Source organism: Calypte anna, chromosome 1 (assembly GCF_003957555.1).
Source record: "Calypte anna isolate BGI_N300 chromosome 1, bCalAnn1_v1.p, whole genome shotgun sequence".
NCBI classification, from domain to species: Eukaryota; Metazoa; Chordata; class Aves; order Apodiformes; family Trochilidae; genus Calypte; species Calypte anna.
This window is the reverse complement of record NC_044244.1, coordinates 12,024,487-12,038,025: the sequence shown is the minus strand read 5'-3', so window position 1 is coordinate 12,038,025 and position 13,539 is coordinate 12,024,487. Positions and strand designations below refer to the sequence as shown.

Here is a 13,539-nt window from a genome sequence, read left to right as displayed (position 1 = left end):
CAAGGCGAAGAGGTTGATGAGGCCTTCTACAGGCAGCTGAAAGCAGCCTCACAACTTCAGTCCCTAGTCTTCATGGGGGATTTTAACTACCCTGATATCTGCTGGTTGACTCACACAGCCAGCCTTTCACAGTCTAGGAGGTTCCTCCAGTGCATTGATGATAACTTCTTAATGCAGATGGTGGACAAGCCGACTAGAAGAGGAGCGCTGCTGGATCTTATACTAACCAACAAGGAGGGCCTTGTCGAAGAAGTGGTGGTCAATGGCAGCCTTGGCTGCAGTGATCATGAGATGGTAGAGTTCAGGATCCTGTGTGGAAGGAACAGAATACCCAGTAGGACCAAAACCCTGGACTTCCACAGGGCAAACTTTGGCCTCCTCAATCAACTGTTAAGAGAAATCCCATGGGACAGGGTGTTAGAAGATAAAGGGGCTCAAGATAGCTGGTCAATATTCAAGGACCACTATTTGCAAGCACAGGATCAGAGCATCCCTATGGTTAGGAAATCTAGTAAGGGAGCTAGGAGACCAGCATGGTTAAAAAAGGAACTGCTGGGAAAACTTAAGTGGAAAAGGAAAATCTACAGATCATGGAAGGGGGGGCTGGTCACTTGGGAGGAATATAGGACTGTTGTCAGAGGATGAAGGAAGGCAATTAGGAAAGCTAAGGCCTCCTTGGAACTTAACCTTGCAAGTCAGGTTAAGGATAATAGAAAGGGCTTTTTCAAAGACATAGCTAGTAAAACTAACGCTAGAGGCAATATTGGCCCACTAAGGGATGAGATGGGAGCCCTGGTGACAGAGGATATAAAGAAGGCAGAGGTGCTGAACGCCTTCTTTGCCTCTGTCTTTACTCCTGCAGGGTTTCCACATGAGCCCCAGATTCATTTAGCCCCAGAAGTAGTCAAGATAGATAAGGAATTTGACGTAGTAGATGAGGATTGGGTTAGGGATCAGCTGAGTAATCTGGACATCCATAAGTCGATGGGTCCAGATGGAATGCATCCAAGGGTGCTGAGGGAGCTGGCGGAGGTCATTGCTAGGCCACTCTCCATCATCTTCAGTAAGTCATGGGTAACAGGAGAGGTGCCTGAGGACTGGAGAATAGCAAATGTCACTCCAGTCTACAAGAAGGGCAAGAAGGAGGACCCGGGTAACTATAGACCGGTCAGCCTCACCTCCATCCCTGGGAAGGTGATGGAACAACTTGTTCTTGTCACTATCTCCAGGCATATCAAGGACATGGGGGTCATCAAGAGCAGTCAGCATGGTTTTATCAAGGGTAAATCATGTTTGACTAACCTCATAGCCTTCTATGAGGAATTACTAGGTGGATAGATGATGGAAGAGCGGTAGATGTGGTTTATCTTGATTTCAGTAAAGCATTTGACACCGTCTCTCACAGCATCCTTGTAGATAAGTTGACCAAGTATGGGTTTGGTGATCAGGTAGTGAGGTGGATCAGGAACTGGTTGAAAGGAAGGAGTCAGAGAGTTGTAGTCAATGGGGCAGAATCTGGTTGGAGGTGTGTGACTAGTGGAGTCCCTCAGGGGTCGGTACTGGGACCGGTGTTGTTCAACATCTTCATCAACGACTTGGATGAGGGTATTGAGTGTACCTTCAGCAAGTTTGCTGATGACACTAAGCTGGGAGGAGTGGCTAACACACCGGAAGGCCGTGCTGCCATTCAGAGAGACTTAGACAGGCTGGAGAGTTGGGCAGAGAGAAATATGATGAAGTTCAACAAGGGGAAGTGTAGAGTTTTGCATTTGGGGAAGAACAACACAATGTCCCAGTATAGGTTGGGGGCTGACCTGCTGGAGAGCAGTGTAGGTGAAAGAGACCTGGGGGTCCTGGTAGACAAGAGGATGACCATGAGCCAGCAATGTGCCCTTGTGGCCAAGAAGGCCAATGGCATCCTGGGGTGCATTAGAAAGGGTGTGGTTAGTAGGTCAAGAGAGGTTCTCCTCCCCCTCTATTCTGCATTGGTGAGGCCGCACCTGGAGTATTGTGTCCAGTTCTGGGCCCCTCAGTTCAAGAAGGACAGGGAAGTGCTTGAAAGAGTCCAGCGCAGAGCTACTAAGATGATTAAGGGAGTGGAACATCTCCCTTATGAGGAAAGGCTGAGGGAGCTGGGTCTCTTTAGTTTGGAGAAAAGGAGACTGAGGGGTGACCTCATCAATGTTTTCAAATATGTAAGGAGTGAGTGTCAGGGAGATGGAGTTAGGCTTTTCTCAGTGGTGACCAGTGATAGGACAAGGGGTAATGGGTGTAAATTGGAGCACAGGAGGTTCAAGTTGAATATTCGAAAAAATTTTTTTACTGTAAGGGTGACAGAGCCCTGGAACAGGCTGCCCAGGGAGGTTGTGGAGTCTCCTTCACTGGAGACATTCAAAACCCGCTTGGACACGTTCCTGCACGATGTACTCTAGGTGGCCCTGCTCTGGCAGGGGGGGTTGGACTAGATGATCTTTCGAGGTCCCTTCTAACCCCTAGGATTCTATGATTCTATGATTCTATGATTCTATGATACTTCTCTAAAAACATAAACTCAGTAAAACAGCAAACAAAGTTTCAAGAGTTAGAAAAAGAACAGCAAGTGAAACAAACTATTGCTAACTACTACTGTGCACCTTAAGTCTGAGTATTTCTGATAGTTTCAATATTCTCATCTCAAAAATCATAGCACTGAGCTAGCAAAGATTCAGAGAAAGACAGCAGGGCAGCCAGAAGCAGAAAAAAGCCTCTGCTCCATGGATTAGTCCATGAGCTTGCAGCTTGGAGAAGTGAAGGTGGGGGCATCCTTCTGGAGAGACAAAAGAATGAGGGGATTCAAAAAGAGATTAGGCAAATTCACAGATGTGGATCCACCACTGATGAAATCAGAAATCCATCCATGTGAAGGCTGAGGTGCATGGGGAAGGTCCTGGTCTGCTATAGGTGCTGTCCTCTCTGCCACTGCTCACAGCCAGGGCCGAGCTCTGCAGCTCTCTGGCTTCTCCCAGCATCACAGGGCTGTTCTTGGGAAGAAACTTCCTGTGTTTGGCATTTCATTAGGGCTTTGTTAACACATCGTATTTTTTAAAAAATTGCATCTTCAGTGTTTTATTTTAATCAGAGTATTTAATAATGTACCTTTTTAAAGGAAGTAAGTCCCAGATCACTTGACTGGTGGTAAATGATTCCACTAGCTCTTAAAAAGTTTTACTTATCTGTTAAGACCTCTTTTAAGAATTTCCCACAAGCTGTTCTCCAAACATATGTACATTTTGAACAGTGGCAGCACGTGCATGGGTTAGACTCTCCAGAGAGCTTGATCCATTTATTTCAAAACTGAATTACCTGAACAGCATTGATTATGAGCAGGCTATACAGAAACACTGGCATTTGTGGAATTTTTTTTTGGATTTTTTTTTTCCCCAAGAATCCTGTTATTTACATGAGGAGTGACTAGAGAAAACAAGTTGCTTATTTGGGTAACAGTTTCTTTGTTGTCTCAGACTGCACAATGACTGCAAGCACGAAACATTATGGTAAACAGGGATTTATACAGATTTTTTTTAACTGCTGAAAATATGGGAAATAAATGAAATGCAGTTTATATGTGTATGAAACATTCAGACCTTCAAAACAGATATACAGATTTTTTTCCTCTAATAATATCATACCCTCTAAAATGTGATACTTGGGAGTGATATTTATGGATACCTCCATTCAAGAAAAAAAGCCTTCCAAAGCAAAAGTCATAACCCTACGTTAAAAAAAAACCAACAACCAAACAAAACAAACTAGCAGAGAGCAGTAATGATGAAGAAAAAATTCCAAACTGTGGATCTCATGATTGGGTCTAATTTTTCTGAAAAAAATGCTTGCACCTAGCAGGTGAAGCCTTCCCAGAAAGTAGTTAATTGTGCAGTTACCAGCTCCAAGCTCATTATCAATAGTGAACTTGAATTACAAGACAAAAATTATTTAAAAGACATTAAGAAAGTGGGTAATGTTTGCTTTCATTAGCTTACTGCTATCTACAGATTCATGTTTTTCTCTATATGAATGTTTTTATTTGATAAAATCACCCACTTTCACTGTCTATAATCCAAATTAATATCCACCCCACACCTTCTTATCATAGAAAAGAAAGAGTAAATTCTGTGGCTTTACACCATATGCTTGGGTCAGCTGTACACAAAGCCAGAGTAGTTGTTGAATACAGATACTGCTTCCAACCCTGTTTATTTTAATCAGTCTCTTGCATTTTGGAAATAAATTTATTTCTCCTCTCCTGGGAGAGCCATATGCTGGAAATTGCTGATTCTAAGACTTTACCAACAAATAAAAGTTTTCTGGTTTACATCAATAATTTTTTTAACATCTGTTCAGTATTTTCAGTCTGTACTGAGACTGTTGAGACTGTATTTTGTATAAAGCAACTTCCCTATATAGTAGCTAAATATCAAAAATGATCAGTTAAAGGGAAAACATTTGAACCACTACCTTACCTATTAAACCCTCTGGCAGATAAACTCTTGCAATCTTTTCTGCTGTTAATGGATATGGATAGTAAAACAAGCAAATGAACCTTCCTGAGCCAGCTGTCCTTCTGAATGTGACAGAGATGATCACATGAATATTTATTATATGCTCAGTTCTCAAAAGGTGCAAGAGTTTTCATTCATCCATCAGGCTCCAGCATATCAGATTTTAATTGGGAGAATATATTAAACGTAAATATCTGTAATTTCATTGCTACTGAATAAGCTAAAATTTGGAAGCTTGAGTATGATTTACTTTTATGATTTACAGGGCTAATATGAGAATCAAGATAAAATATTTCCCTAAAATTCATAGGTTATTTTATGTGACAATCATTTGGAAAATGGAAATCTGTGCCATGCAGCACAATGGCAGATGACAGTGATCCCTTTTATTTATGTCAGTGAACCTATGATGTGAAACATCCAACTCTGTGCTATTATGAAGCACATCTACTTGCATAGCACAGCTATAAGAAGGTGGGTGGGAAGGAGTGCACATACCTCAGAAACTGAAGACCTAAGAAAAATTAATGGAACTTAGGTACTTAATTCAGGCTTCTCATGAAAGCACAATGGGCTCTGTGAAATCCTTAGAAAATCTTGATTCTCTTCCCATGATTCTGCTAAGATAATGTGCAGAGTTTGTTCTTTAAAGTCACAAGAGCAGTACCACTAGACCTGAATGACCTGTTCAGGAACACACTGGAGGACAAAATTCATCCAGAGAGGGGAATGATGTGATTAAGATCCTCCACGATTTATTCTCCAAAAAATATCTAATAGCCAATTGAATATACTATGCCTGCAAACTGCAGCTATGTATCTTCAGTGATATTAAAAATAACTTTCATTTCTTAAGGTTCTATCTCTAATACTGATTTTTGATTTGAATTCTACTGAATATTTATTTGATGTATTGCTGTACCAATTTCTTTTAGCTCCAAATCATATTAACAGTAAAACAAGTTTAGAAAGTGTGTTATTGTAGCTGAAGAGACAGAAGAGCAGCTCAAACTTGAATACCAAAGCCAAGCAGAAATAAGAAACCAGATTATTTGCCACAATTTGTATCTTCCCCAGGGCACTCATTCTGCAGGTGGGCTTTCACTGCTCTGTTCCAAGGATCTCTACACTGGGCTAGAAAGACATCCTAATTTCTAAAGCTCATTTTTTCTTTAAAACTTGAAGTCTGGTCACAGAAGGCTGTGCCCCTGGGCATGGTCTTATAGAGGAAGAAGTGTGGTTGAAATTACAGCACAAATAACTGCCTCAGATCACACAGTTATCATTGATCAGTAAGCTGGTTTTTATCTCTAAACTGCAAGGAGCTCAAAGAAACTCTGAGGCTGAATGGGACTTACTTTAGAATGCTGTTTTCTGCAGTCAGCAGAGGCTTATCTTGGATTTATGTTTTTAGAGGCTACATGTTTTGAGAAATGAGAGAAACTTCTTTATCATATTTTGAAAATCCATCAGTCACTGGCATATACAGGGTAGGGAAAAACTAAATTTACAACTTCACTTTTGCTAACCAGGGGGAAGATCATAATGTGCATAAGCAGTCATCTGCCTTACATTTAAAAAAATTGTTTATTGATTATGCTTGAATTTTCATTTTGTTTACACTTGGTAACTGTGCTAATTGACGGTACCCACGACAGAAAAATTCAGAAATATTGCCAGTTTTCCAATTTCACTGGAAGCTGCCAGTTAACGAGATCTGTTACCAACACATGGGCTTATTTTTACAGAAATTAGAATGTTAAGAGCTTTAAAGAGGATGATAAATTCTTCCAGAGGAGCTGCATCCCAAACACATGAAGTCAAAGCATCAGGAAGATATGAAATAGGCTGGCACAAATGTGCACTATAAAGCTCTGGATGAAATTAATCCACCAATCTCCTTTTAGCTGATTTCAGATGGCTGCAAGTGCTTTTCCGTGGGGTGCAGCTAGTGAACTTATCCTGCTACCCTAAAATTCTGCACAGGACTGGAGCTTCATTAGAGAGGACTCACACTATTATTTTCCTAAATGTAATGCAAACATTAGATTAATTAATTCCATTTCAGTATTTTACCTGTAATGTGACATTCAGTACTGTCATGTAAGGCAATGCCATCCCAGGGACAGTTGTACCTCCACAGCCTCACCTGTTGTGGCAGGATGCTGGGGACTCAGAGGGGACAGACCCAGGAGGAGCCCTTCCTTGCAGAATCTCATATGCCACAAGTATTTTTTTTGGGAGAAGCATGCAGGTATTCCTTAGGGCAGGGCTTTCAGTTTGCACAGTTTAGCCACTTAACTCTGCCATGGCACCAGGCCACGTGGAAAAATGTTTGTAATTTGGGAGGCAAAGGCAGTTGCCTGGAAAGGTCTCCACAGAGCCAAGAGATTAAAGCAGTCCAGATCCACTCCAAACTAAAAGCAAAAAATGAGAGTTTGTAGCTTCCAAACGCTCAGCTGGGAATGCATCACTGAATCCTTTAAAGAAATACTGCTGGGGCTGACAAAATGTTGATAATCTCTGTGTGGTCCGCATAGCAAATGAAAGCACAGAGTAAGGTCACATTTAGGTGGCCTGCCTGGAGAAGCTAAAGATCCTTTAATGTTGGAATGGTCTGGGAGAAAGCACAGTATGTTTTAGGGGCAGCAGAAGTTAATTCTTCCATTAGGAATGGGTCAGGAGCCTGGCTAGGTGAATTTTCTTATTTTAATCTCTTAGCATTCTAAGATCCTCTGGGTTCTGCACTACTTGAAACAACTTGCTCCCTATATACCACTAAAACACATTTATTTATTTATAGTTTATCTTCTTTTACTGACATAATTTTGAAGCATGGCTGACATGTCTACATCCCTGCTTTGCCCTGTGCAATCTCTTTATTCCATCCTTGCACTTGTCTTCCACTACTGATCTGTCCCACACCAAAGAACTATAGTTTGGTGCAATAAAGTCCTCTGTGCTGGGTTTGGGAACATCCCAAGCAATGCTTTGACAAAAGTGAGACAAAATTTCTACTATTGTACAACATAGGAGAAGAAATATGCAACAAGAATTAGATATTTAAGCAAATACCAGTAAGTCAAAATTACCTCTAGATCTATAGGCTGATTTCTAAAAACTTAATAGTAATTTATTTAAATGACAGCTTCTACAGGATTGTCTATCACAAAATGTGAAAAAATAGCCCATTCCCTAGTTCTGGCTGCACCCTGCCCTCACTCTCTTCCTGTAGCAAGGCTAAAACAATGCACTTCGTATTTTGAAATATTTGCAAGGCAAAGGCTGGTCCAAGTTGACCAAGACCTTAAGTCAAGAACAACAACCTCAATTCTGATAGCTGCTGAGCCTCTTGTGGCTCTTTTCCAGCTCAGGGGAAGTGGGAAGCACTCCTCACAGGTTCTGTGGAAGAAGGACACAGCACACCCTGTGTGAGAAGGTGAGAAAAAGGTATGAGGTGCAGCTGGAGCACTGCTACTCTGACTCCATGGGGTGGTCCTACAGCTTCAAAGCCAGAGCTGGTTTTAACTCCCCTGACAAATACCCAGAGGATAAGCTTTTGTGTATTCCCTGGAGCTTTGAGCCAACTGCAAAGCAGAAAACCCCTGGACCTGCAGCCCTGAGATTCTTAGCAACTCTGTTTGAATAACTACCTCAGTTCTGGTAGTTCTTGAGGTACCATCTCCTACTGATGCAAGGGTCATGCTTCCATACTAAGCATTGTTACTGCTGTAAAACAGTTTAGGTGTGGTTTCCAGAACAAGGAAAATGTTTTCAGTGCACAATTAATTGCCTTCTTGAGTAAAAGAGATTATGATACATGTGTTTCTAAGTCCTCAAGTGTTTTGCTTTCACAAGAAAGTAGAGAGGCAAATAGAGTCATCAAAATAAACATTCTTAAATCAAAGAAACTCTTCTGTGCTTTGCCCTGAGGATGCTCCCAGTGAGACAACTTCTTAGGTTATGCTGTTCCTAGCAAGGTCTGACACTACAAGATATTCCCTTTTCTGATCTACTTTGCCCTTTTTAATTCTTTTGGCATCGCCTCAAAATTACTACATTATCATTTAAATGTGTATATTTAGGGTATGCCTGCACAGCATCATTCTGTGCCACATAGGGATGCATGAGCTGACAACAAATGCACTGGCTCTGAAACCAGAAACATTTGAATTATACCACAGCATTTCTCCAAATTAAGATACTACTGCTATGAGAAGTGGGTGACTACCAAGGTACTTGACACGGTGCCATAAAAATCCATATTTCTATACTGATGTAAGATGTATTTTGGACAGGACACCTACATCCAGTTGATACCTTCCAGGTGTTAGTGCACTTTCTAGCCCTGATGGTGCATTTTAATCAAAGGATTTTATGTTAATTCAATCTGGAAGTGACCTTGGCAGGTCCCAGCTGCTGCTGAACTTTTGCTTGTCTTTCTTGTATTGACGGGCCCAAAACTTGAACACTCTCTTCTAGGTGGCTCCTAATGAGTGATGTGTAAAAGAAGCCAATAACTTCCCCTCAATCTACTGGCTATACTGTTAATGTAGCCCAAATTACTTAAACTGAAAAATTACTAAGTAAAGAAAATGAACCTCCTTGAAACTACAAATACTTAACAATTTGTAGACTGTTTTAAGGACTGATGACAGATTATGCTGTTTTCAGGTTGGTTTTTTTTTTCCCCCCTACATTTTTGGGAAGAAATTCACATATAAAGGGTATTTTCTTCTCTATCCTGTCACTGTCTACAGCAAATGTTATTTTTTGGTTCATTGCTGTTCTAAACTTAGGATTTGGGTGCTCTTTGGGATGACTGAAATTCAGTGCAGTTATTATTTGAATAAATTCACTTGTCACTTCCACAGCAGCCTTGTCATTTTGCTTTACTATTGGAGGTGCTCAACTGAAGTTCAACAGTGGCTGCAGATGTAGTTGCTTGGGGAGAAACACAAATAATAGTGGAAGGTGTTGGAGGGTAGGAGACAAAAGAGGATCTTGAAGCTGGTTCTGTTGTGCTCAGCAGAATACTCCTGTCACAGAACTTTTAGTTGCTTGGGCATTTAATCTTCAGCTTCCTCTCATCTTTCCCTCTCCATCTCCCCCAACTCTGAACCCTATCTACGAAAAAATTTTCTTGAAAAATTAATGACTGATTTAACTGATTAATATGTATGTATCTGAATGCCCTCTTTGGATTTTTTTTTCCTTTCTGATCTTCTGCAAAGAACTTCCAATTGCCTATTATATTCAATAAAGTGAAAACTCCGAGTCCCAAGAGGCTAATTATCCATGGTTTTGTTACAATATTAATTCTGGCAATCATGGAAGTTTAAAATTCAGATGAAGTAATATTGAAAGCAACTCTTTTAAAAAGTGCATGATCATGAAATACTGTGAAGATGTTTCCTGAGATCATTTGCTAATGTGAGTTATGGGTTTCTCAGTACTCTTAATTGATTTCTGTTACAAATTTAGAAGAAGTTTGGGCATAAAAGTTGAAATTGTTATTTTATTTCCTTGGGAAGCAGTTTTGAGCAAAACAGCTCCTTCAAAACATGTTTCAAATCCAGGGAAAGGGCTGCATTGGGCTGAAACTTGCAAAATGACAAGTGTTCTCATTTCTCTTGGCTTTTCAGCAGTGGTTAGCATTCACAATTTCAGATAGATTTGGTGGGAGATGTGGATGTCTCTAAACATAAAGCTTTTATGCTTCATCCTTCCAAGGAGCTCAGCTCATAGTTAAAAGCCATTTGAAACATACAAGGGCATCTCTGTGCCTGCAGCTGCCACTACCAAAGGATCTGAGTCTCCTGTAGATCCTGTGTCACATCTGCCTGATCTAGGACTACAGTTACCTACAACTAACCTACAGTTATCTAGGGCATCTAAATGGCAACAGATACCTATATTAAAACAAAAAAACTGAGATACAGTAAGCATTAGTTTTCTGGACAATAATCATTAAGGGATCCTGTCACTATATTCACCATCTCCCTCTACTCAGTTGTAACTTTTATTCTATGGATAGTCAACACAGCTAAAAATCAACTTCCCTCCACCTCTGTCTACTCTGTTTTCCCATTTTCCATTTTCTTCTGCTAGCCAGAAAAACCCCCAACAAACAAGCAAAACCAAACCCAAACAACAAACAAACTAACAAAACCAAAGTAATTCAAATGCATCTGGAGGAATCATTTATTCACATAGCCCTGGCGGTTACCTGCAGAGTGTCTCTTTGGAATATAGGAACAGAAAAAATCTACTTTGTGAGTGAATCCTGTCATACTGAGACAGCCAAATAAGCATGTGAAGCACAGAGCTTTGGAGGTCAGAATAATAATCTTTAGTTTTGTCAAAGAAACAACAGAAAAAATAAATGGTGTCTCTGAATGGAAGCTTGAAAGTCACTGAAGTTTTAATCTCTGCAGTGATTAACTAGCAGATGTCAGATTTTAGTTAGTTACTTGGTTTGTTTGTTTGTTTTACATATCTGGAGTGCACTTGGAAAAAATATAACCTGAAAAATGTGTTCTACTTACTTATTGTGGACCCAGATTCAGGCCTGTTCAGGGAGCTGATGATCACAAAGCCAAAGCCTTCATTCTCCTTGCGGTGGATCACAACATCACTGGTTTGCAGGCTGTGAGAAGTGAAGCCCTCGGGGGGTGTAGCATTGCTACTAGAGACAGCGTGATTACTGTTAGCATAAGTAGTGTAGTCACTTCTTGGAGAACTGTGGTGTGTAGACACTGAGCCTGGGCTTCTGCCATTCTCTGGGCACGGTTCTCCTACAACATAAATCACACCAGTGTTACAGTTGGACTAACTCAGTGTCTCCATGACTTACACTATATCTGCTAATGCAGCATGAATATAGTTGACTGTCTGTAACCCAGACTACACTAGTATTAAGCCAGAAGCTGTAATAGATGCAGAGAGACAGAAATCTACACAATTATGCAAAACGTTCAAGGGCAATCAGATAAAGCGCGCGTGAACACTAACTTCCAAGACAGGAAAAGCAAGTAAGAAACAGTGGCTATCTGGACTGCAAAAAACATTAGCAAGCCCTATTCCCTTGTCTGCTGCTTGATCTGCCATAAAGAGGAAAATGTGACCATCTAATCCAATATAACAATATTTGTGTTTGGATTTAAAGAATTTAAGTGGGCAGCTAACACAGAGTAATTAGCTGCATAAAGTACTTCTTATGAGTTGATTAGCATGCTCAAAAGATGTCCATGGAACAGAGCAGTTACACAGTGAAAAATAATCACAAACAGTTATTCTGTGGGAGTCATGACAGAACCAGTGCTCATTTAAAGGTTCTGCAGATGCTCTTGTGTGGTGAGTTGGAAAGGGCAGAAGTGAAAATGGAGTCCATACACACTTTCCTATTGTAATCCTAATCTTGTGGGATTACACACTTCTTTAGTACAAGAATTTTGGCAATCCTCTCCTAAGATCTAAATTGTATACACAGATCAGCATTTATTGATAGTTTTAATACAGAGCTTTCAGAAGACTGTAAGCAATGTTTTCTGTTCGTAGCGATGAGAGTGCTGGAGAGAGTCTGCCAAACCTGTGAAGAACTTACACATACACACATACATCCTAGGAAGAAAGACTGCAAATTAGACCTTCAGTGTTTGTATATTAGCAAAATAAACATAATCCAAGGACAAGATGCTGCTTTCTCAGTCAGGTGTGTCCTTTAGCAGTCCTTCTGCAACTATAAAATAAAGTGATTAGAGAGAATGAAGAAGAAGAAAAACAATTATTATACTCCTGCGCTAAATTGAAAATCTTCAGGAGTTATTGAACCAAATCTGCAACTAAATGCCATAGTCAGTGACAAGAGAGATCTCATTTTCTGGCTGTCATGTTTCAGAAAACTGAATTCTGTTTATGGCTGCAACAGAAAGGAAATTATCTTACTCTGCAGAATGACCAAGAGCTGGCTTGGCCATGAATGACTGTGACTGTATGCCATTAAGTACAGGAAAAGAAAGATACAGGAGGAAGAGGTTAAATGGCTATTCGATTCAGTTGCGCAATAGATACTCGTCAGAAAAATTACGTTTTGCTTCTGCCTGTGAAAAAATGGCATTTTAATCTACATTGTTCTGAATGCCACATTTTCCTAATCAAATTCTTTTCCAGAGCTTCTGAATGAAGATTTTCTGATCCAGATCTGAGTAAGTATCTGTGCAAAACAGCAGTTCCAGGTGAGGGCTGTGATACGTGCATCAGGTATCAGGCAGGTAAGTAAAGCCCCACATCTCTGTTGTATACATCCTTGCTAGTAAGATATTCATATGAAATCAATTGGCCTGATGCATCAGCACTGCATTTTTCAGTCATGCCCAACATTAGTAATTTAAAATTTCTTCCACAAAGCTTACATTGAAACACACCGTAAAATCCTGCTCAGCTACCAAAATGCTTAAACATTAATGAGTTACACATTATACTCCCTGGTGTGGCACTCTCGAGGCCCAAGAATAACTCCAGGTGTTTTACCAGCTTGCTTCATTTGTTGTGCCAGGAGACCAGAGTGTCTAATAGACCCTTTTATTTAATATTTAACAAGCAGCAGCGAGGGCTGGCATCCTCTCTGTGCTAATTTTGCCTGCGGTCTGTACAGCCAGCTGACCCGGGAAAGGTGCTAATTGCAAGCGGATTACCTTGGTTATTGGCCATTTTCCTAGTGCTGGGGGAGCTGCGAGGGGGCGTCGCGGCGGGCGGGATGGGACCTTTCTGGCTGGAGGGCTCTGGAGTCAGCAACAGAAGAAAGTCAGTCCCGCGAGAGCGTGGCTGGCAGTGAGCTGCAGTGCCGCAATGGGAGGGGGACTGCGAAGACGAAGGGGAGTGGGAGGGAGGCTTTTTGGCAGGGGAGCGAAGGGGAGCGGCGCAGGCAACGAGAGTGGATCTAGGGCATGGGGAGGCAGAAGACAGGACAGGCTGGGAACGCAGCAGGTTTGCTCATTTC

General features: G+C 41.0%; 1 protein-coding gene across 1 annotated transcript in view; it reads right to left on the bottom strand.

Moving 5' to 3' along the window:
• The window catches only part of MAGI2 (membrane associated guanylate kinase, WW and PDZ domain containing 2), a 694,450-nt gene that overhangs the window by 48,286 nt on the left and 632,625 nt on the right, over positions 1–13,539 (bottom strand). Inside the window, exon 16 of the mRNA XM_008493015.2 lies at positions 11,087–11,335. Within this exon, the coding sequence (XP_008491237.2) occupies positions 11,087–11,335 (249 nt within the window). The remainder of the gene's footprint in view (positions 1–11,086; positions 11,336–13,539) is intronic.